This window comes from Myxine glutinosa, chromosome 12 (assembly GCF_964187855.1).
Source record: "Myxine glutinosa chromosome 12, kmMyxGlut1.1, whole genome shotgun sequence".
Taxonomy (NCBI): domain Eukaryota; kingdom Metazoa; phylum Chordata; class Myxini; order Myxiniformes; family Myxinidae; genus Myxine; species Myxine glutinosa.
The window spans coordinates 10,800,222-10,824,063 of NC_136272.1; the positions used below are offsets into that span (position 1 = coordinate 10,800,222).

At 44.7% G+C, this 23,842-nt stretch overlaps 1 protein-coding gene across 3 annotated transcripts in view; it reads right to left on the reverse strand.

Moving 5' to 3' along the window:
* Window positions 1-23,842, reverse strand: part of LOC137438225 (rho GTPase-activating protein 7) — a 163,695-nt gene that overhangs the window by 10,630 nt on the left and 129,223 nt on the right. For all 3 annotated transcript variants that reach the window (XM_068133301.2, XM_068133302.2, XM_068133303.2), the window contains 8 exons: window positions 19,796-19,972; window positions 14,509-14,674; window positions 13,839-14,037; window positions 13,375-13,588; window positions 12,492-12,606; window positions 6,718-6,927; window positions 3,059-3,285; window positions 2,497-2,688 (listed from right to left, as the gene is read on the reverse strand). In XM_068133301.2, coding sequence (XP_067989402.2) covers window positions 2,497-2,688; window positions 3,059-3,285; window positions 6,718-6,927; window positions 12,492-12,606; window positions 13,375-13,588; window positions 13,839-14,037; window positions 14,509-14,674; window positions 19,796-19,972 — 1,500 coding nt within the window. The remainder of the gene's footprint in view (window positions 1-2,496; window positions 2,689-3,058; window positions 3,286-6,717; window positions 6,928-12,491; window positions 12,607-13,374; window positions 13,589-13,838; window positions 14,038-14,508; window positions 14,675-19,795; window positions 19,973-23,842) is intronic.

Genomic DNA, 23,842 nt, shown 5'->3' on the forward strand with positions numbered 1-23,842 from the left:
TCTCTCTACCTCTCCCTCGCTCTCTCTCACTCTGTTGTCTCTACCTCTCCCTCGCTCTCTCTCAGTTGTCTCTACCTCTCCCTCGCTCTCTCTCAGTTGTCTCTACCTCTCCCTCGCTCTCTCTCTGTTCTCCCTCTGTCTCTCCCTCCCTCTCTCTGTGTTCTCTCTCTGTTGTCTCTACCTCTCCCTCGCTCTCTCTCTCTGTTGTCTCTACCTCTCCCTCGCTCTCTCTCAGTTGTCTCTACCTCTCCCTCGCTCTCTCTCACTGTTCTCTCTACCTCTCCCTCGCTCTCTCTGTTCTCCCTCGGTCTCTCCCTCTCCTTCTCTGTTGTCTACCTCTCCCTCGCTCTCTCTCTCTCTTTCTCTCTCTGTTCTCTCTACCTGTCTCCCTCTGTCTCTCCCTCGCTCTCTCTATGTTCTCTCTCCCTCTGTCTCTGCCTCTCCCTCGCTCTCTCCCTCTGTCTCTCCCTCGCTCTCTCTCTCTCTCTCTCTGTTGTCTCTACCTCTCCCTCGCTCTCTCTCAGTTGTCTCTACCTCTCCCTCGCTCTCTCTCTCTCTCTCTGTTGTCTCCACCTTTCCCTCACTCTCTCTCTGTTGTCTCTACCTCTCCCTCGCTCTCTCTCACTGTTCTCTCTACCTCTCCCTCGCTCTCTCTGTTCTCCCTCGGTCTCTCCCTCTCCCTCTCTGTTGTCTACCTCTCCCTCGCTCTCTCTCTCTTTCTCTCTCTGTTCTCTCTACCTGTCTCCCTCTGTCTCTCCCTCGCTCTCTCTATGTTCTCTCTCTCTTCTCTCTCCCTCTGCCTCTGTCTCTCCCTCGCTCTCTCCCTCGCTCTCTCTTTCCCTCGCTCTCTCTCTGTTCTCTCTACATCTCTCCCTCTGTCTCTCCCTTTCTCTCCCTTGCTCTCTCTCTATAACTCTGTCTCTGTCTCTCCCTTTCTCTCTCTCTCTCTCTCTCTGTCTGTCTCTCTCTCTGTCTCCCCCTTTCTCTCCCTCACTCTCTCTGTCTCTGTCTCCCCCTTGCTTTCTCTCTCTCTAACTCTGTCTCTGTCTCTCCCTTTTTCTCCCTCGCTCTCTCTCTGTCTCTCCCTTTCTCTCCCTCGCTCTCTCTGTCTCTGTCTCCACTTGCTCTCTCTCTATAACTCTGTCTCTGTCTCTCCCTTTCTCTCCCTCGCTCTCTCTGTCTCCCCTTGCTCTCTCTCTCTATAACTCTGTCTCTGTCTCTCCCTTTCTCTCCCTTTCTCTCTCTCTCTCTCTCTCTAACTCTGTCTCTCCCTTTCTCTCCCTCGCTCTCTCTGTCTCTCCCTTTCTCTCCCTCGCTCTCTCTGTCTCTGTCTCCCCTTGCTCTCTCTCTATAACTCTGTCTCTGTCTCTCCCTTTCTCTCCCTCGCTCTCTCTGTCTCCCCTTGCTCTCTCTCTATAACTCTGTCTCTGTCTCTCCCTTTCTCTCCCTTTCTCTCTCTCTCTCTCTAACTCTGTCTCTGTCTCTCCCTTTCTCTCCCTCGCTCTCTCTGTCTCTCCCTTTCTCTCCCTCGCTCTCTCTGTCTCTGTCTCCCCTTGCTTTCTCTCTCTCTAACTCTGTCTCTGTCTCTCCCTTTCTCTCCCTCGCTCTCTCTGTCTCTCCCTTTCTCTCCCTCACTCTCTCTGTCTCTGTCTCCCCTTGCGCTCTCTCTATAACTCTGTCTCTGTCTCTCCCTTTCTCTCCCTCGCTCTCTCTGTCTCCCCTTGCTCTCTCTCTATAACTCTGTCTCTGTCTCTCCCTTTCTCTCCCTTTCTCTCTCTCTCTCTCTCTCTCTCTCTCTAACTCTGTCTCTGTCTCTCCCTTTCTCTCCCTCGCTCTCTCTGTCTCTCCCTTTCTCTCCCTTTCTCTCTCTCTCTCTCTCTCTCTCTCTCTCTCTCTAACTCTGTCTCTGTCTCTCCCTTTCTCTCCCTCGCTCTCTCTGTCTCTCCCTTTCTCTCCCTCGCTCTCTCTGTGTCTGTCTCCCCTTGCTTTCTCTCTCTCTAACTCTGTCTCTGTCTCTCCCTTTCTCTCCCTCGCTCTCTCTGTCTCTGTCTCCCCTTGCTCTCTCTCTCTATAACTCTGTCTCTGTCTCTCCCTCTCCCTCACTCTCTGTCTCTGTCTCTCCCTTGCTTTCTCCCTCTCTAACTCTGCCTCTGTCTCTCCCTTTCTCTCCCTCGTTCTCTCTCCCTTTCTCTCCCTCGCTCTCTCTGTCTCTCCCTTTCTCTCCCTCACTCTCTCTCTAACTCTGTCATGGCCCTAACTTTGTGAAGGCGGGGATACACCATACTGAATGTGGGGGATCTCTGGGTGGCACCTGTGAGATCAATCAGCTGTCTCTGTGCTGTGTCAAATGGCTTTTTCGAGAGAACTCTCTTGGGCTATACAACAACAACACAACAACAAGACAACAACAACATATTTCAGCTAACAATTGCCACATGTCACACAGTGTTACTGTTTTACTGCATACCGGCAGAAGCACGAGGCAATGGAACTCACTTTGTGTCACAACAGCAGATGTAGGTGAGCCGTGAACGGCCGGGCGCAGCCAGCTCTATCAGGTAACGCACATCAATAACATCAACCGATAGGCAGGGGCCCGTTGTCACCTCGTTCGACCCGTCGTTTAGCTCACGTCGCACTGACAGACACGCGACTCCCCATGCACCTTTTGCTAGCTCACTCCACAGGCTGCAAGGCAAGCACACACGTACGGACACACGTACACGCCGTTTCGTTAGACAAGTCGGTTTGGAAATCTCATTTGATCATATGCATACTGCTGATACGCCAGTTTTGTATCAAAAGTTTAAACCCCATGAATGATTGAGGCCCATTTACAAACCCACACTCCCACTGTTTTTACCACACATTCTCTATTTCTATGAAGTGTGAGTTCAGCTGGTTGTCCGACACGTTTGCCATTGTGACTCCTGTCAGAGTAAAGCACCTGGAAAGACCTGGAGATACACTACGCCTTCCCCATATTTATGGAAAACCCTCCCCAGACTGACCCTGCTGCCAGGGGTCATTTTTCTCCAACCAGAAGGGATCGGCATACCGTAAGAGTATGTGGGAGCGAGGCAGCAGTGGAGGCACAGATCGACAAACATAGCGATACAGGTCTGCATTGCCGCGCGGCGCGGCAACTGTTTGCATCGTAGTGGCGTGCAGGATGTCCGTGTCCCAAACGTCCCTCTCATGGAGCAGGCGCTCAAGCACATCCACTGGAGGAGCTGGAATTTCGATACTGCTCTTCCACTGCGGTAATAAGTGACCTCCGACATGCTGAAACACAGGTGCACCCAATCCAGCAATGACAGGAGACAACTCACAAATAGGTTTTTAAAAAAAACACCTGTCTGTCAATCCAATATTCCATCGGTATAACAGGAAGATTTGTTATAATAAAAGTTTGAATAAATACAACGATTTTAACCCTTCTTTCATGTGAATCAGAAATCCTGATGTCCACTTAAGTTCAATGCTCCTCAAAAAAGAGAATAAACCTCAATAAAGAAGTTCCTCAAAAATGAGGATAATCCTCAAAAATGGGGATAATCCTCAAAAAAGAGGATAATCTTAAAAAAGAGGATAAGCCAAAAAAAAAGAAGCACTTCAAAAAAGAGGATAATCCTCAAAAAAGAAGCACCTCAAAAGAGGATAATCTTCAAAAAAGAAGTTCATGAAAAAAAGAGGATAATCCTCAAAAAAGAAGCTCCTCAAAAAGGAGGATAATGCTCAGAAAAATAGGATAATCCTCAAAAAAAAGAAGCTCCTCAAAAAAGGGGCTAATCCTCAAAAAATAAGCTCCTCAAAAAAGAAGATAAACCTAAAAAAAGAGGATAATGCTCAAAAAAGAAGCTCCTCAAAAAAGAAGATAATCCTCAAAAAAGAAGCTCCTCAAAAAAGAGGATAAACCTCAAAAAAGAGGATAATCTTAAAAAAGAGGATAATCCAAAAAAATGAAGGATTTCAAAAAGAGGATATCTTAAAAAAAGAAGCTCCTCAAAAAAGAGGATAATCTTAAAAAAGAAGTTCCTCAAAAAAGAGGATTATCCTCAAAAAAGGGGCTCCTCAAAAAGGAAGATAATCCTCAAAAAAGAAGCTCCTCAAAAAAGAGGATTATCCTCAAAAAAGGGGCTCCTCAAAAAGGAAGATAACCCTAAAAAAAGAAGCTCCTCAAATACGAGGATAATCTCAAAAAAGGGGCTCCTCAAAAAGGAAGATAAACCTCAAAGAAGAAGCTCCTCAAAAAAGAGGATAACCAAAAAAAAGGGGCTCCTCAAAAAGGAAGATAACCCTCAAAAAAGAAGCTCCTCAAACACGAGAATAATCCTCAAAAAAGGGGCTCCTCAAAAAGGAAGATATCCCTCAAAAAAGAAGCTCCTCAAAAAAGAAGATAGTCCTCAAAAAAAGAGGATAATCCTCAAAAAAGAGGGTAATCCTCAGAAAAGAGGGTAATCCTCAAAAAAGAGGATAATCCTCAAAAAAGAAGCTCCCCAAATAGAGGGTAATCCTCAAAAAAGAAGCTCCTCAAAAAGAGGGTAATCCTCAAAAATGAGAATAATCCTCAAAAAAGAGGGTATTCCTAAAAAAAGAAACTCCTCAAAAACGAAGATAAGCTTCAAAAAAGAAGCGTTTGGAAATCAGACAACATTACCGCTTTACAAAAAAAAGGTGCAAAAACAGATCCGAGAAACTACAGACCAATCGGCCTTCTCCCAATTATCAGCAAAGTCATGGAATCCATCATTGCTTCGGATATGACATCTTTCCTCTTCTCCAATGGCTTGATCTCTGATCATCAATTTGGATTCAGACCAGGTCATTCTACTCTGGACATGCTGCTTCTGCTGTCTCAACAATGGATGGAGGTCCTCAACGCCAAACAGGAAATTAGAGCTGTCTCCCTTGACATTTCACGTGCCTTCGATACGGTCTGGCACCCCGCTCTGCTCACCAAACTCTCCTCTTTTGGTATTCATGAAAAATCTCCACGAATGGCTGGCGGACTTCCTCTCTGGTCGTAGTCAATGTGTGGCCCTGAATGGGTTTCTCTCATCTCCCCTTCCTGTTCAGGCTGGAGTTCCCAAAGGCAGTGTTCTGGGCCCTGTGCTTTTTCTGGTCTTCATCAATGATCTCTCAGACTGTCTGGAAAATCCTCTCTATCTCATTGCTGATGACTCTACTATCTGCTGCTCCATATCCCAACCATCAGATCGGCAGTCTGCAGCCTCCTCACTCTCTGCAGACCTGGATAAAATCACAAACTGGTCAAACAAGTGGGACGTGTCTTTCAATCCTGTCAAATCTCACACTCTAACTATGTCTCTCCGAAAAGACCGACTGGACAACCCTCCCATCTACTTTCTCAACAATCCTCTCCAAGAAGTTCTGTCACTCAAGCTTTTGGGTCTCACTATCTGCCATGATTTTTCTTGGGAAAACCACATTTCCAAGCTGGCCTCCAAAGCCAGTCGCCGACTGGGCATCCTCCGTCGTGCGAAGTCCTTCCGTGGCACACCTGAGCCCCTCACCACATACAAGGCTTTCATCCGCAGCTCAATGGAATACTGTTCCCCCCTCTGGACTGGTGCTCCTGCCTCACACCTAGCTCGTCTTCACGCTGTTGAAACCAAAGCTTTTAGAATCATTGGAATCTCCTACGATGAAGCTGATTCTGAGGGCCTTTCACTCACTCACCGCAGGCAGGTTGGTGGTCTTCCTGTCTTCTACCGATTCCTCTCCGGCGTTGCCCCCCCCCCCCCCCCAGCTCTCTCTGGGCTCTGTCCCCCAAATATTCCGACAGGTCACACAAGATCTGCCTGCAACCCTCTTATGGTTAAACTGCCAAAATGAAAACTCTCTGCTCACCTTCACTCCTTCATTCCGCTTTACTCCCACCTCTGGAACAAACTCCTCACTCTCTTCAATCCCACTCCTCCCTCCAGGTCTTTAAAACAGCTGTTCACCACCATCTCTTATCTTCCCCCATCCAAAACCTTGATCTTTTCTACCCCTGTTAATTCACCCCAGATCCACTTTTTTGAAATTCCAACTTCTTTCCTGGAAGTCCTCGGAGTGTCCATGTGTTTTTTCCCTCTCAACCACTGGAAGTCCTCGGAGGATTGGGGGCATGGAAGTCCTCGGAGTGTCCATGTGTTTTTTCCCTTCCTCCCCCCCCCCCCTCTTCCCATGCCTCCTCCCCCCAAGCCCTCTCCCTCCCACAGGGAGATAACCTACAAAATAGATATGATATATCTTTTTCCGATTTGAGGAAGATCGGAAATTCGAGAGAGGGGCACAAAGATATTGGCATGACCTGTCGGTACCGTGTGTGACGTGTGTGGATGAGTGATGGTATCTGTTGTTGGTGTAGCACAGACATTATGGGCCGAATGGCCTCCTCCTGTGACAATGATCCTTGTCAGATGTTCCGAAATGAAAATAAAATTGCACCATGAAGAAGCAATATTGTGATTTCAGTTAATTTCCCACTACTGGAGTTTTGGTCTTGGCGGCAGAATTCCTTATCCCCGATTGGCCGAGAATCAATAATGCGATATCACATGTTCGTTTCCCAGCCAATTACAAAAAAGAACATGGCTGGATTTTGCCTTTTGTTTCACCTGATGGCCATTATTGATCTGGCTGATGCGGTATGACCAGTATATGTTAAGAGGAAACGTGTGAAGGTAAGTCGAGCGAGGGGAGTACCTTCCTATAAGCGAGGTCAGTGATGGAGACACTGGGCGTCGGACGCCAACCTCTCGCTCGGCCGCGGCACTCTCTGCGGATTTGCTGCAAGCGGCTCTCAAGCAGGTTGAGGGCATTCACAGGTCCTGATGCCTCGTCCCAATCACGTGGACCTTCCCACTGAAATTGCTCACCGGTGGTCTGCACCTGCGGTAGCCACGTTGATGGCACCTATCGAAAACAAGAGGGACAAATCAGGGCCACCATAGGTCGCTATAAAGTGTATATTGGGATGTGGGGTCAGGCAAAAGTTAACCACCATGACGGCAATAACTCCATAACCTTTCAATGTTCAACACATCCTGAAACCACCGCCGACAAAAGGTAACCACCATGAGGGCAATAACTCCATAACCTTTCAATGTTCAACACATCCTGAAACCACCGCCGAGAAAAGGTAACCACCATGAGGGCAATAAATCCATAACTTTTCAATGTCTAACACGTCCTGAAACCACCGCCAGGAAAAGGTAACCACCATGAGTCTAATAAATCCATAACTTTTCAATGTCTAACACGTCCTGAAACCACCGCCAGGAAAAGGTAACCACCATGAGGCTAATAAATCCATAACTTTTCAATGTCTAACACGTCCTGAAACCACCGCCAGGAAAAGGTAACCACCATGAGGCTAATAAATCCATAACTTTTCAATGTCTAACACGTCCTGAAACCACCGCCAGGAAAAGGTAACCACCATGAGGGCAATAAATCCGTAACTTTTCAATGTCTAACACGTCCTGAAACCACCGCCAGGAAAAGGTAACCACCATGAGACTCATAAATCCATAACTTTTCAATGTCTAACACGTCCTGAAACCACCGCCAGGAAAAGGTAACCACCATGAGGCTAATAAATCCATAACTTTTCAATGTCTAACACGTCCTGAAACCACCGCCGAGAAAAGGTAACCACCATGAGGGCAATAAATCCGTAACTTTTCAATGTCTAACACGTCCTGAAACCACCGCCGAGAAAAGGTAACCACCATGAGGCTAATAAATCCATAACTTTTCAATGTCTAACACGTCCTGAAACCACCGCCGAGAAAAGGTAACCACCATGAGGGCAATAAATCCATAACTTTTCAATGTCTAACACATCCTGAAACCACCGCCGAGAAAAGGTAACCACCATGAGGCTAATAAATCCATAACCTTTCAATGTCTAACACGTCCTGAAACCACCGCCGAGAAAAGGTAACCACAAGAGGCCAATAAATCCATAACTTTTCAATGTCTAACACGTCCTGAAACCACCGCCGAGAAAAGGTAACCACGATGAGGCCAATAAAGCCATAACTTTTCAATGTCTAACATGTCCTGAAACCACCGTCATGGAAAAGGTAACCACCATGAGGGTGATAAATCCATAACTTTTCAATGTCCAACACGTCCTGAAAGCACCGCCAGGAAAAGGTAACCACCATGAGGGCAATAACTCCATAACGTTTCAATGTCTAACATGTCCTGAAACCACCGCCGAGAAAAGGTAACCACCTTGAGGCCAATAAATCCATAACTTTTCAATGTCTAACATGTCCTGAAACCACCGTCGGGAAAATGTAACCTCCATGATGGTGATAACTCCATAAAAACACTGACAATGGAAAAACACATAAATCATGGAGTATGGTCGGTCGTACTTTGGGGATGACACCGAAAAAAATGGCCGCCCGACCAAGTGTGAACAAAGTGACACAATGAAAAGCTTCTATACAGACAGTGTAGATACTAAACCTTGAAAAGCCCTAACTTTTACGGTATGTAGGATTCCCATATCATCAACCGATGGTTCATTTGGGAATTCCTAACTCGTCAAACCAATGTGCTTAAAATCAAAATCTACAGTCGACCTAGTTGGCTGATGTCTTTACATCGATACTATATGTATATATTATGTACGAGTATATATATATATATATATATATATATATATATATGTTTTTTTTCTCCGCTAGTCTGTCTGTCCCTCTGTCCCTCTGTCCATCTGTCCATCTGGGCGGAGCTTCAAAATCAAATCGCAGCCATTTTTTTTCTCCGTGTCAGTTCTCAGGCCTAACAGGCCTCTGGTGTACATGAACCGCTGGAAGTTGCCTGCATGGGTGCTGTGGCTGTGTGGGGTGGAGGGTGCGTGTGCAGACATTTTGAGAGAGGAGTGTCTTCTGAGAAGAATAAGGTAAGTCGCGTGTTTGGGGGGGTCTCTGGTTTTGATTTTATTGATGCGCTTTGAGGCCTTACAAATCTAAACATTTTTGCGCTATCCCACGATTTATTCTTATGATGTCATTTTTTGTGATATAATTTTTGAATGTCGCTGAAATCTTTTAAGTTTAAGACTCGACTTAATCAAATCCTGAGAAAATCGAACAAAATTAGACGTTTTTAGACTAAAAACAAGGCATTTCCAATAACAAAAGATCCTCATGTGGTTTTCGGACATGTCCCCTTGGGAGATTGTTTATTTCTAACGTCCATTCGATATGGGTTTATATTTTTAGAGGTACCCTGAGGTGTTCCGAATAAAATTGGGAGAAATATTGAAAGCTCTTCCCGGTCGAGAGGAAGGGGTTCGGACCTGTCCCCTTGGGTTTTCGCTTTCTGTCTTTACCCTGGATTTATTTTGACTCCAGGTGGACTGCTTTGAGGGACCTCGAAACACCTCGAGGGACCTCTAGCAATGTGAGGCATGCTATATAGGACCACTTTGAAAACTCTTGGGGGAAAGGATGAATGGGGGGGGGGCGGGGGAGGGGCAGAGAGGGGGTAGGGGGAGGAGGGAGGGAGGGGGGGAATAGGAGAGAAGGGGAAGAGGACATAGGAGGGAGTTACATCATAGCTACTTTGAAAGTTTTTCAAATACAATATATGACCCCTTTGAAAACTCTTTCTGGCAGTGGGAGTTTAGGGGGATGGAGGGGAGAAATGGAAGAGGAGGGTGGGGGAGGATTTTGGGTGGAGGGAGATAGGAGCAGTGAGGGAGAGAGAGGGATAATAAATGGAGGAGGGGAGAGAGGAGTGATGTGGGAGGAAAAGGAGGGGGAGAGAGAGTGGGGTAAGGGGATAGGAGAGTGGAGATTGGGGGGGGGGGGGGGGAGGAAGGAAGAGGAGTGAATGTGGGTCGAGGGAGAGGGAGAGAGGGGATGGGGTGGGGGGGGGGAGGGGGAAGAGTTGAAGTCATAAAGTCACATTTTACATAACTTGGAATTTCCACGGATCCTTGCTAGTCAGCAATATTTGCCATATGTGGTTGGCAAGGGCCATCGAATGCTCACACACAACAACAACACCAGCATCAATGCAGCAAAGCAAGCATTCCCAGCTTCTGAAAAGCTAATCAGTGCATGGTTCAGCTCAAAGAAAAGTAGGACTCAGAGCTGCTAAGATTATGTCTTCTCACTGATACAACAACTAAATGTCTTTCTTATAAAGATTGCGTCAAGATAAGATAGTAAACCCATCACCTGATGTGAACATAAAAAGTACTGCGTGTCGACAAGCGAATGTTAAGAGTGGGCTCCACGTCTCCGTTAAAAGGTGGTGCACCCGGAACAACCGCGCAAGTCAAGTTGTTAAACATGAAAACACAATAATTTTCAAACTACTAATATATACACTACATGGCCAAAAGTATGCGGAGACCCCTTCTAATTAGTGGATTCGGCTGTTTCAGCCACACCCATTGCTGACAGGTATATAGAATCAAGCACACAGCCATGCATTTTCCATGGACACACATTGGCAGTAGAATGGGCGATACTGAAGAGCTCAGTGACTTTCAACGTGGCACCGTCATAGGATGCCACCTTTCTAACAAGTCAGTTCGTCAAATTTCTGCCCTGCTAGAGCTGCCTCGGTCAACTGTAAGTGCTGTTCTTGTGAAGTGGAAACGTCTAGGAGCAACAACAGCTCAGCCACAAAGTGGTAGGCCACTCAAGCTCACAGAATGGGAACACCGAGTGCTGAAGCGCGTAGCATGTAAACATCGTCTGTCCTCGGTTGCAATATTCAATACTGAGTTCCAAACTGCCTTTGGAAGCAACGTCAGCACAACAACTGTTTGTCGGGAGCTTCATGAAATGGATTTCCATGGCTCAGCAGCCGTACACAAGCCTAAGATCACCATGCGCAATGCCAAGCGTCGGCTGGAGTGGTGTAAAGCTCGCCGCCATTAGACTCTGGAGCAGTGGAAACGCGTTCTCTGGAGTGATGAATCACACTTAACCATCTGGCATTCCAAGGGACGAATCTGGGTTTGGCAGATGCCAGGGGAACGCGACCTGCCCGAATGCATAGCGCCAACTTAAAAGTTTGGTGGATGAGGAATAATGGTCTGGGGCTGTTTTTCATGGCTTGGGCTCAGCCCCTTAGTTCCAGTGAAGGGAAATCTTAAGGGTGTAGTACTGGTGAAAAATTGAGAAAACTACATAGGTACCTTTGAGAGGCCTTTACACAAAAACAAAGTCAAGTTAATATCTAATTTTCAGTTTTTCTTGAAAGATATAATCTTGGCTTTAACTCAGACCAGTTTCAACGCTTCTTTGTCATATTACATGCATATAATTTGCATAAATTAGACCGTCAATAAAAAACAAGGAAAAACAAAGAACACATTTCTACTTCTATCTTCTATGTCACCTATCATTCTTTTCACACAAAACTTGGTACATGTATTATACATGTGTTACTCTTCTACCTGATGAGAGGATTTTGTGAAATTATGTCAAATGTTCACTAATTAGCTAATTATGCCAATTACCAGATAAAACTTGGTTGTCCTTCAATAAATCCACAATGGCTACTCCTATAAACAAAAGCCTTCATCATTTTAAAGGAAGTGATATTCTGAATATCCTGTCCAAATTTCAGCCCAAAAGAATGATGCATTTCCCAAGTTATAACAAATTTCATGCAAAATATTATATTGAATTGAATTGAAATTTGAATTTTTCAATAATTAGGGGTACTTCCATGACCTCTAATAGCATGATTCTTGTTTATAAGACTATAAGGAAACTGTTCAGCTAAAAATAAAAAAAAAAATAAAAAAAAATCACCTGTTCACCAGTACTACACCCTTAATGCTACAGCATACAATGACTGCCGGTGGGATCCGTGCAGGTAAGTGCTCTTCAGCATCCTCCTCCTCCTACTTCTCCTTTCTCTCCCCCCCGCACCCCTCCCCCCACCCACCCCCCATGTGTATTAACTCCCCCACCTATTGAACTGAACACTTCGGAGTAACAGCTTGATCGACTATCCGTTCCTACGAAAGATTTTAATCGCCAGGAACGCGACATTTTAGTAGCATCAGGCCCCTAGCGGAGATGCCGGCCCTCAGATGCCGGCATCTGAACCCCGGTCTCCCGCGTGAAAAATATGGATCGCTTCACGAATATGCGTGTCATGCCTCGGCCCGCCCAGTATATATATGTATTTATATTGACATATGTGAGAAAATGACATGCCCAATCCAGGAATTGAACCCAGTTTCTCTGGTGAATCGTACCAGTGCTCTGCTATCTGAGTTATCTGGTTGACCCTGACTAAGCATGCAATGCACTTCCTGCAAAAGGGAAAGAGACTGAACCTGCGGAAGTAATGAACGAAGCTTGAGCCACAGTCGATGTGAAAGTGAACTGAAAAAATCAAAAGAAATATAAAAGGACTCATAGTATAAGGGGTGTAGTTGCAGCTCATGTAGTAGATTAAGTGGGTAAAGAATGAACACGCACAAGGAAGAGCGAGTTTGCTTCTCTGATCATCAGGGAAAGTGCTTGTGTGGCGGCCTGGTTCTCTCCTAGTTCCCGCTGGTCAGGTTTCCCTACACTTGGCTTGCGCTGGAGCGACCTGTGCAAAAAAGGGGTCAAAGGGCAGGCATGCAACAAAATATATGTTTGAGATTTATATCATGTGACATGCATATTTTTCAAGATGGTTCAATGATTTGACCTTTTTTTTTTTGTATACAAGATCGAGGCTCGTGTAAGAGCTAACATTAATTTTAAAAAAAGCCAAACTGACACATAAAACATGAGATAAAGGGAGCGGGAGACAAGATGGGGAGAGAGAGGGAAGAACACAAGTACAACATTTGAGAGAAGGGACATCGGGAGATCTGTGGGAGGTAGAGGGCTTGGGGGGAGGAGGCACGGGAAGGGGGGCGGTGGGAGAGGTATATATATAAAACGTTAAACAAAGGATAGATGTTTGGGGAAGTTAGGGGGAGAAAAGGAAATCTAAGAAATAAGCAATACAGCGAAGGAAATAACTTACATACACAAAACACCCCCTGGGTGAAGGAGGCTTCAAGTTACCAGGCCGCACACGGAGTGCGAACAGAAAACGATTTAATTATACACAAGTTTGCACGAATTGCAAACCAAGATTAACTCGAAAACACACAGTAACACATACACAATAAAACAACGAGCGGAAATTTGACAAAGACACAAATTGGAAAAATACTTAAAACTTTGATGCCGTGCAGACGTCGAAGTCGCAACCTTGCTCAAGGGACCGGAAGCGGAAGTGACATGTAGGGCATTATCGATAAAATCACATGGTTGACCAACGGTTTCCGGGTTGAACACCGAGCCTAGAACTAGGCGGCCTCACCGACTACTTGAGCCTTCCCGGCGAAGTGTGGTGAGGTGGAAGAGCGACGGAGCCAGGCACAGCGCTAGGTTCCCGGCTGGCATATGGTTGTCACATTCGCGACAGGCCACGGCCGACAGCAATGCCAGGAGAGTTTGCAAAGCCTCGCGGCTCTCAGCAGGTAGCAAGAGCAGCACGGCATGCGTAGCATCAACCTGGCACTCTGCTGGAACAGCTGCACAAAGCACCACAGTAGAACAGGTCACCAGACTAGGTCGGTTCTGATGTTTCTAAATAACTCATAAAGCCATTTACTACCTGTCCAAAAATTGGGCTCAGAAATGGCCTTGAGGGACTGTTGAAGTAGGGCACACACACCCTCACACACAACGCATGCAATGTGGAAAGTGCTGTTGACGTGGTATTGCTGGGCGTAGCGGTCAAAGAAGCAGGTAAAATGAAGTTGGAGAAATTAAGGTTCTTACTTTGAAAGATGAGCAGCAACGTCTCAGACAGCTTGCTGGTGAGCAGTGGCTCGGGGAGATCCCGGAAGTACTGCTTCAACATGTCTGCCACATCGTATGGCGACTGTCCCGTGTAGTCCACAGCACCAGGCGTTGACTGGTTCATCTCACGGAGAGCCTGGATGCGAGACTTCACGCCCGACTTGCGGAATAGCCCAACCTGGGCAAATGCACGTGGACTGTACTTATTAGTCACGCACAATTATTGACAGGAATGCACCTTAAAAGGTGGGCATATAGCTATGTACATTTACCATTTACCAATTACCTATTGGCATTTACAGTACCTATTGGCCAAAAGCACGGACATGTTGAGAAAGTTGAGGATGTTGAGGCACATATATGACCTTTTTCTATGACACAGGTATAACTCATGACATGTGTGTGATAGAATATATTGGCCAACTTTGTCCACACGGGATACAAAAGACTTGTTTCATTCGACAAATTTGGTGGAAGTTGAACAATGTAGGCCTACCTGCACCTATGCAAGAACAATGCCTTCAAACTATGAGTAACTGTATATTTAGATTATACGACAAACAGTGTAGAGGAGTTTGGCGATTTAAGGAATTCCTCTTGAGGTCTTAAAGAAGTCACATGTCAGGGAAAAATTATGACTTCGTCTCACCTGGTCACTTCCTTGTTCTTGTAGGTAAGCAATGGCGAGCTGGATCCCATGGGGCAGAGCATGCCCGGATCGCTGTGCATTGAACGTCAGTGAAGCCCCAAAGACCGCAGCACGCTCCGACATTTCAGTCGCTCCTTTCGTTCGTCGCATGAACCTGGGTAGAGGCCTGCATGGCCATGATCATCATTAGAATTTCAAACATCTGAAAAATCACTCTTTTAACGAGAGATGAGGTTAATCCTGGAACAGGCTGGTAGGAGAATGGAAAACGGGCACACGCAGAATGTCTTTATGATTCAAGCAGTCTTTATTAAAGGCTTGTCTTCTTTGGTATTCCCATTTGAGCACATACACTTGTTTGGTATTCCCATTTGAGCACATACACTTGTTTGGTATTCCCATTTGAGCACGTAGACTTGTTTGGTATTCCCATTTGAGCACATAGACTTGTTTGGTATTCCCATTTGAGCACATAGACTTGTTTGGTATTCCCATTTGAGCACATAGACTTGTTTGGTATTCCCATTTGAGCACATAGACTTGTTTGGTGTTCCCATTTGAGCACAAAACTTGTTTGGTATTCCCATTTGAGCACATAGACTTGTTTGGTATTCCCATTTGAGCACATAGACTTGTTTGGTGTTCCCATTTGAGCACAAAACTTGTTTGGTATTCCCATTTGAGCACATAGACTTGTTTGGTATTCCCATTTGAGCACATAGACTTGTATGGTGTTCCCATTTGAGCACAAAACTTGTTTGGTATTCCCATTTGAGCACATAGACTTGTTTGGTATTCCCATTTGAGCACATAGAGTTGTTTGGTATTCCCATTTGAGCACATAGAGTTGTTTGGTATTCCCATTTGAGCACATAGAGTTGTTTGGTATTCCCATTTGAGCACATACACTTATTTGGTATTCCCATTTGAGCACATAGACTGGTTTGGTATTCCCATTTGAGCACAAAACTTGTATGGTATTCCCATTTGAGTACATAGACTTGTTTGCTATTCCCATTTGAGCACATACACTTGTTTGGTATTCCCATTTTAGCACATAGACTTGTTTTGGTATTCCCATTTGAGCACTTAGACTTGTTTGGTGTTCCCATTTGAGCACATAGACTTGTTTTGGTATTCCCATTTGAGCACTTAGACTTGTTTGGTGTTCCCATTTGAGCACAAAACTTGTTTGGTATTCCCATTTGAGCACATAGACTTGTTTGGTATTCCCATTTGAGCACATAGACTTGTTTTGGTATTCCCATTTGAGCACTTAGACTTGTTTGGTGTTCCCATTTGAGCACAAAACTTGTTTGGTATTCCCATTTGAGCACATAGACTTGTTTGGTATTCCCATTTGAGCACATAGACTTGTTTGGTGTTCCCATTTGAGCACAAAACTTGTTTGGTATTCCCATTTGAGCACATAGAGTTGTTTGGTATTCCCATTTGAGCACATAGAGTTGTTTGGTATTCCCATTTGAGCACATAGAGTTGTTTGGTATTCCCATTTGAGCACATAGAGTTGTTTGGTATTCCCATTTGAGCACATACACTTATTTGGTATTCCCATTTGAGCACATAGACTGGTTTGGTATTCCCATTTGAGCACAAAACTTGTATGGTATTCCCATTTGAGTACATAGACTTGTTTGCTATTCCCATTTGAGCACTTAGACTTGTTTGGTGTTCCCATTTGAGCACAAAACTTGTTTGGTATTCCCATTTGAGCACATAGACTTGTTTGGTATTCCCATTTGAGCACATAGAGTTGTTTGGTATTCCCATTTGAGCACATACACTTATTTGGTATTCCCATTTGAGCACATAGACTGGTTTCGTATTCCCATTTGAGCACATAGACTTGTTTGGTATTCCCATTTGAGTACAAAGACTTGTTTGGTATTCCCATTTGAGCACAAAACTTGTTTGGTATTCCCATTTGAGCACATAGACTTGTTTGGTATTCCCATTTGAGCACATAGAGTTGTTTGGTATTCCCATTTGAGCACATACACTTATTTGGTATTCCCATTTGAGCAAATAGACTGGTTTCGTATTCCCATTTGAGCACATAGACTTGTTTGGTATTCCCATTTGAGGGCATAGAGTTCTTTGGTATTCCCATTTGAGCACATACACTTATTTGGTATTCCCATTTGAGCACATAGACTGGTTTCGTATTCCCATTTGAGCACATAGACTTGTTTGGTGTTCTCATTTGAGCACAAAACTTGTTTGGTATTCCCATTTGAGCACATAGAGTTGTTTGGTATTCCCATTTGAGCACATAGAGTTGTTTGGTATTCCCATTTGAGCACATAGAGTTGTTTGGTATTCCCATTTGAGCAAATAGACTGGTTTCGTATTCCCATTTGAGCACATAGACTTGTTTGGTATTCCCATTTGAGGGCATAGAGTTCTTTGGTATTCCCATTTGAGCACATACACTTATTTGGTATTCCCATTTGAGCACATAGACTGGTTTCGTATTCCCATTTGAGCACATAGACTTGTTTGGTGTTCTCATTTGAGCACAAAACTTGTTTGGTATTCCCATTTGAGCACATAGAGTTGTTTGGTATTCCCATTTGAGCACATAGAGTTGTTTGGTATTCCCATTTGAGCACATACACTTATTTGGTATTCCCATTTGAGCACGTAGACTGGTTTCGTATTCCCATTTGAGTACATAGACTTGTTTTGTATTCCCATTTGAGCACTTAGACTGGTTTCGTATTCCCATTTGAGCACATAGACTTGTTTGGTATTCCTATTTGAGCACATAGCCTGGTTTGGTATTCCCATTTGAGCACATAGAGTTGTTTGGTATTCCCATTTGAGCACATACACTTATTTGGTATTCCCATTTGAGCACATAGACTTGTTTGGTATTCCCATTTGAGTACAAAGACTTGTTTGGTATTCCCATTTGAGCACATAGACTTGTTTGGTATTCCCATTTGAGCACATAGACTGGTTTCGTATTCCCATTTGAGCACATACACTTATTTGGTATTCCCATTTGAGCACATACACTTGTTTGGTATTCCCATTTGAGCACAAAACTTGTATGGTATTCCCATTTGAGTACATAGACTTGTTTGCTATTCCCATTTGAGCACATACACTTGTTTGGTATTCCCATTTGAGCACATAGACTTGTTTTGGTATTCCCATTTGAGCACTTAGACTTGTTTGGTGTTCCCATTTGAGCACAAAACTTGTTTGGTATTCCCATTTGAGCACATAGACTTGTTTGGTATTCCCATTTGAGCACATAGAGTTGTTTGGTATTCCCATTTGAGCACATACACTTATTTGGTATTCCCATTTGAGCACATAGACTGGTTTCGTATTCCCATTTGAGCACATAGACTTGTTTGGTATTCCCATTTGAGTACAAAGACTTGTTTGGTATTCCCATTTGAGCACAAAACTTGTTTGGTATTCCCATTTGAGCACATAGACTTGTTTGGTATTCCCATTTGAGCACATAGACTTGTTTGGTATTCCCATTTGAGCACATAGAGTTGTTTGGTATTCCCATTTGAGCACATAGACTTGTTTAGTATTCCCTTTTGAGCACATAGAGTTGTTTGGTATTCCCATTTGAGCACATAGACTTGTTTGGTATTCCCATTTGAGCACATAGAGTTGTTTGGTATTCCCATTTGAGCACATACACTTATTTGGTATTCCCATTTGAGCAAATAGACTGGTTTCGTAATCCCATTTGAGCACATAGACTTGTTTGGTATTCCCATTTGAGGGCATAGAGTTGTTTGGTATTCCCATTTGAGCACATACACTTATTTGGTATTCCCATTTGAGCACATAGACTGGTTTCGTATTCCCATTTGAGCACATAGACTTGTTTGGTGTTCCCATTTGAGCACAAAACTTGTTTGGTATTCCCATTTGAGCACATAGACTTGTTTGGTATTCCCATTTGAGCACATAGAGTTGTTTGGTATTCCCATTTGAGCACATAGACTGGTTTCGTATTCCCATTTGAGCACATAGACTTGTTTGGTATTCCCATTTGAGTACAAAGACTTGTTTGGTATTCCCATTTGAGCACAAAACTTGTTTGGTATTCCCATTTGAGCACATAGACTTGTTTGGTATTCCCCTTTGAGCACATAGACTTGTTTGGTATTCCCATTTGAGCACATAGACTTGTTTGGTATTCCCATTTGAGCACATAGCCTTGTTTAGTATTCCCATTTGAGCACACAGACTTGTTTTTGTATTCCCATTTAAGCACATGGACTTGTTTGGTATTCCCATTTGAGCACATAGACTTGTTTGGTATTTCCATTTGAGCACATAGACTTGTTTGGTATTCCCATTTGAGCACATAGACTTGTTTGGTATTCCCCTTTGAGCACATAGACTTGTTTGGTATTCCCATTTGAGCACATAGACTTGTTTGGTATTCCCATTTGAGCACATAGCCTTGTTTAGTATTCCCATTTGAGCACACAGACTTGTTTTTGTATTCCCATTTAAGCACATGGACTTGTTTGGTATTCCCATTTGAGCACATAGACTTGTTTGGTATTCCCATTTGAGCACATAGACTTGTTTGGTATTCCCATTTAAGCACATGGACTTGTTTGGTATTCCCATTTGAGCACATAGACTTGTTTGGTATTCCCCTTTGAGCACATAGACTTGTTTGGTATTCCCATTTGAGCACATAGACTTGTTTGGTATTCCCATTTGAGCACATAGCCTTGTTTAGTATTCCCATTTGAGCACACAGACTTGTTTTTGTATTCCCATTTAAGCACATGGACTTGTTTGGTATTCCCATTTGAGCACATAGACTTGTTTGGTATTCCCATTTGAGCACATAGACTTGTTTGGTATTCCCATTTGAGCACATAGACTTGTATGGTATTCCCATTTGAGTACATAGACTTGTTTGGTATTCCCATTTAAGCACATGGACTTGTTTGGTATTCCCATTTGAGCACATAGACTTGTTTGGTATTCCCATTTGAGCACATAGACTTGTTTGGTATTCCCATTTGAGCACATAGACTTGTTTGGTATTCCCATTTGAGCACATAGACTTGTTTGGTATTCCCATTTGAGTATAGACTTGTTTGGTATTCCCATTTGAGCACATAGACTTGTTTGGTATTCCCATTTGAGCACATAGACTTGTTTGGTATTCCCATTTGAGCACATAGACTGGTTTGGTATTCCCATTTGAGCACATAGACTGGTTTGGTATTCCCATTTGAGCACATACACTTGTTTGGTTGCTCACCAGCTCCAGCCAATCTTGTTGGAAGAAGAATGCTTCTCCAGCAGGCCGGTGAGTCTGAGCAAGGCCAGTTTACGCAGAATGCAGAGTTGCACGGCGGTCAGCTCCTGCACCGACAAGCCCTCCACCTGGCAAGTATTGCTGGCTCGTGTCTCAGCTGGTTCACTATCAGGAACATCCCTGAGTACACAGGAAAAGGAGGTTGGGTGAGGATATGTTTATCATCCCTGAAACATTTGTTCATAAGTTAATCCATCTGGTTCAGAGAGAGTCATGTATCTCCAGTTTCTTGTTCTTCCCCTTTTTCATCAACACCATCTGTGTAACCCAAATATTTGTAACACAAGGAGGACCTGCTCTGTAATGAACTTCGCCGACTAAGGTTTAGCTACATGAGTAACATTCAGGCATCTTGGACACCTCAGAGCAATTAATAATGTGCAGAGACTTAAGTTTGATTTCAATAATTTTCCGATAATATCGAGTTAAAGCGTATAACTTATATCATCGAACCAGCGTGGATCGGTTCGCTATGCTCGCCTCACCACACATCGCTACTGGGGCACAGGCTTGTCTTATTAGCCCGTCCCATGGGGCACAGGGTTGTCTTATTAGCCCATCCCATGGGGCACAGGCTTGTCTTATTAGCCCGTCCCATGGGGCACAAGCTTGTCTTATTAGCCCGTCCCATGGGGCACAGGCTTGTCTTATTAGCCCGTCCCATGGGGCACAGGGTTGTCTTATTAGCCCGTCCCATGGGGCACAGGCTTGTCCTATTAGCCCATCCCATGGGGCACAAGCTTGTCTTATTAGCCCGTCCCATGGGGCACAGGCTTGTCTTATTAGCCCGTCCCATGGGGCACAGGGTTGTCTTATTAGCCCGTCCCATGGGGCACAGGCTTGTCTTATTAGCCCGTCCCATGGGGCACAAGCTTGTCTTATTAGCCCGTCCCATGGGGCACAGGCTTGTCTTATTAGCCCGTCCCATGGGGCACAGGCTTGTCTTATTAGCCCGTCCCATGGGGCACAAGCTTGTCTTATTAGCCCGTCCCATGGGGCACAGGCTTGTCGTATTAGCCTGTCCCATGGGGCACAGGCTTGTCTTATTAGCCCATCCCATGGGGAACAGGCTTGTCTTATTAGCCCATCCCATGGGGCACAGGCTTGTCGTATTAGCCTGTCCCATGGGGCACAGGCTTGTCTTATTAGCCCATCCCATGGGGAACAGGCTTGTCTTATTAGCCCATCCCATGGGGCACAGGCTTGTCTTATTAGCCCGTCCCATGGGGCACAGGGTTGTCTTATTAGCCCGTCCCATGGGGCACAGGGTTGTACGTCCCATGGGGCACAGGCTTGTCCTATTAGCCCATCCCATGGGGCACAGGCTTGTCGTATTAGCCCGTCCCATGGGGCACAAGCTTGTCTTATTAGCCCGTCCCATGGGGCACAGGCTTGTCTTATTAGCCTGTCCCATGGGGCACAGGCTTGTCTTATTATCCCATCCCATGGGGAACATGCTTGTCTTATTAGCCCATCCCATGGGGCACAGGCTTGTCTTATTAGCCCGTCCCATGGGGAACAGGCTTGTTTTATTAGCCCGTCCCATGGGGCACAGGCTTGTCTTATTAGCCCGTCCCATGGGGCACAGGCTTGTCCTATTAGCCTGTCCCATGGGGCACAGGCTTGTCTTATTAGCCCGTCCCATGGGGCACAGGCTTGTCTTATTAGCCCGTCCCATGGGGCACAGGCTTGTCTTATTAGCCCGTCCCATGGGGCACAGGGTTGTCTTGTTAGCCCGTCCCATGGGGCACAGGCTTGTCGTATTAGCCCGTCCCATGGGGCACAAGCTTGTCTTATTAGCCCGTCCCATGGGGCACAGGCTTGTCTTATTAGCCCGTCCCATGGGGAACAGGCTTGTGTTATTAGCCCATCCCATGGGGCACAGGCTTGTCTTATTAGCCCGTCCCATGGAGAACAGGCTTGTCTTATTAGCCCGTCCCATGGGGCACAGGCTTGTCTTATTAGCCCGTCCCATGGGGCACAGGCTTGTCTTATTAGCCCGTCCCATAGGGCACAGGCTTGTCCTATTAGCCTGTCCCATGGGGCACAGGCTTGTCTTATTAGCCCATCCCATGGGGCACAGGCTTGTCTTATTAGCCCGTCCCATGGGGCACAGGCTTGTCTTATTAGCCCGTCCCATGCTCAGTAGGAGACGGCGTTTTGCAATCACTTCTATGTGTCTGTCTGTCTGTCTGCCTGTGTGTGTCTGTCCAGGCCATCTTTTTACCATTTGAGCTATTGTCATCAATTTTTCACCAACGCTTTATTATGACAATACAGAGAAGGCAAATTTATAATTTTGTCAAAAGGTCAAAGATCAGCGTCACATAAAATCATCAATTTTCATCCAATTGACCTGAAAATTAAATTTACCATTTGAGTTTTGTCATCATATTTTCAACAAAGCTTTTTAATGAGAATATGGAGAAGGAAAATTAATAATTTAGTCAAAAGGTCAAAAGGTCAGTGTCACGTAAAATTATTAATCTCCATCCGATTGACCTGAAATTTAAAGAATTTGCATATCTGATCACTGAATTTGTTCACTAATCAAAAGGTAGGAGTCCATTGTTTTTTTTATATCAAAAACTCAAAGGTCAAGGCTGCATAAAATCATCAATTTTCATTTTGTATGTTTACCCCCGCCACAGGAGAGGGAATTGCATTTGAGTCCATTTGTTTGTCTGTCTGTTTGTTTGTCCGCACAGAATAAATATGATTTTCTCTGCAACCGTTGGTCCAATTGACAGGAAATTTTCGCCATAGGTGCAACTCCACCTGCAGAATTTTTTAATGAGAATTATGACGTCGTCGGTCATGTGGTTCGGCCGCCATCTTGGAAAAACCGAAAAACTTTTCACCTTTATATCTCCGAAAGCGCTGAATAGACAAAATTGAGACATTGCTCATTATAAAGAACTCTCCATGGGGAATAAAATATGTTAATGATGATGTCATAGTTGCCTCCATTATGACGTCATAATTCGACAAGTACAAAGCTTCATCCGATCAAGATGAAATTTATTGAGCATTATAAAAACCACCTTTAGAGGCCATTTTTCCCCGCAAAGCGGGGGTTGGCCTTTTTCGGGAACCGTGGTTGTTGTTGTTTTTCGGTCCCCTTTTTGAAGCAATGTTTTACGGCCGGATGCCCTTCCTGACGCCAACCCTTTTTGCCGCCTTTAACGACAAACAGGGAATTACCAGTGAACTGGTACTCAATTAGCCGACCTCGGAAGGATGACAGGCTGAGTCAACCCCCCTGGCGTTAATTCAGCAATCGACCGGGATTACGAACCCAGGATCCTTGGATCCTAAGCCGGCACCCTAGCCGCTAGCCCAACACCAGGGTTAACACCTAGGTATAAATTGGTGGGGGGAAAAAATGATGACGTCATCGGTCACGTGGTTCGCCCGCCATCTTGGAAAAAACAAAAACATTTGCACCTCTATATCTCTGAAAGCACTGCATAGAAAAAATGGAGACATGGCTCATTGTAAAGAACTCTCTATGTGGAATAACATATGTTAATTATGATGTCATAGGTGCCTCCATTATGACGTCATAATTCGACAAGTACAAAATTTCATCCATCAAGATGAAATTTCTTGAGCATCATTTGGGAAAAATTGGTGGAGAAAAAAAAAACGATGACGTCATCGGTCACATGGTTCGGCCGCCATATTTGTTTTAACACAAAAGCCTTTTAAAAACCACTGAAAATACGTCCTGGCGAGGGTCTGCAATCTCTGATTCCTCTTTCTTGTTACTTTTGTAATGAGAAGTGGCTTAGGAAAAACGATACGATGAAGCTATCTTAACACGGATATACACCTCAACAAACAACCCCTTTGGCGAAGAAAACAACTTTGAGGAGTGGGGGGAAGTTAAATCGCTACAACCTCTGTTGCGTGACCTTCAGTCCCCCTGCCAAGTTTGGTTGTGATTGGATAAGGAACGATCAAATGTATCCCGGTCAACAAAAGTCA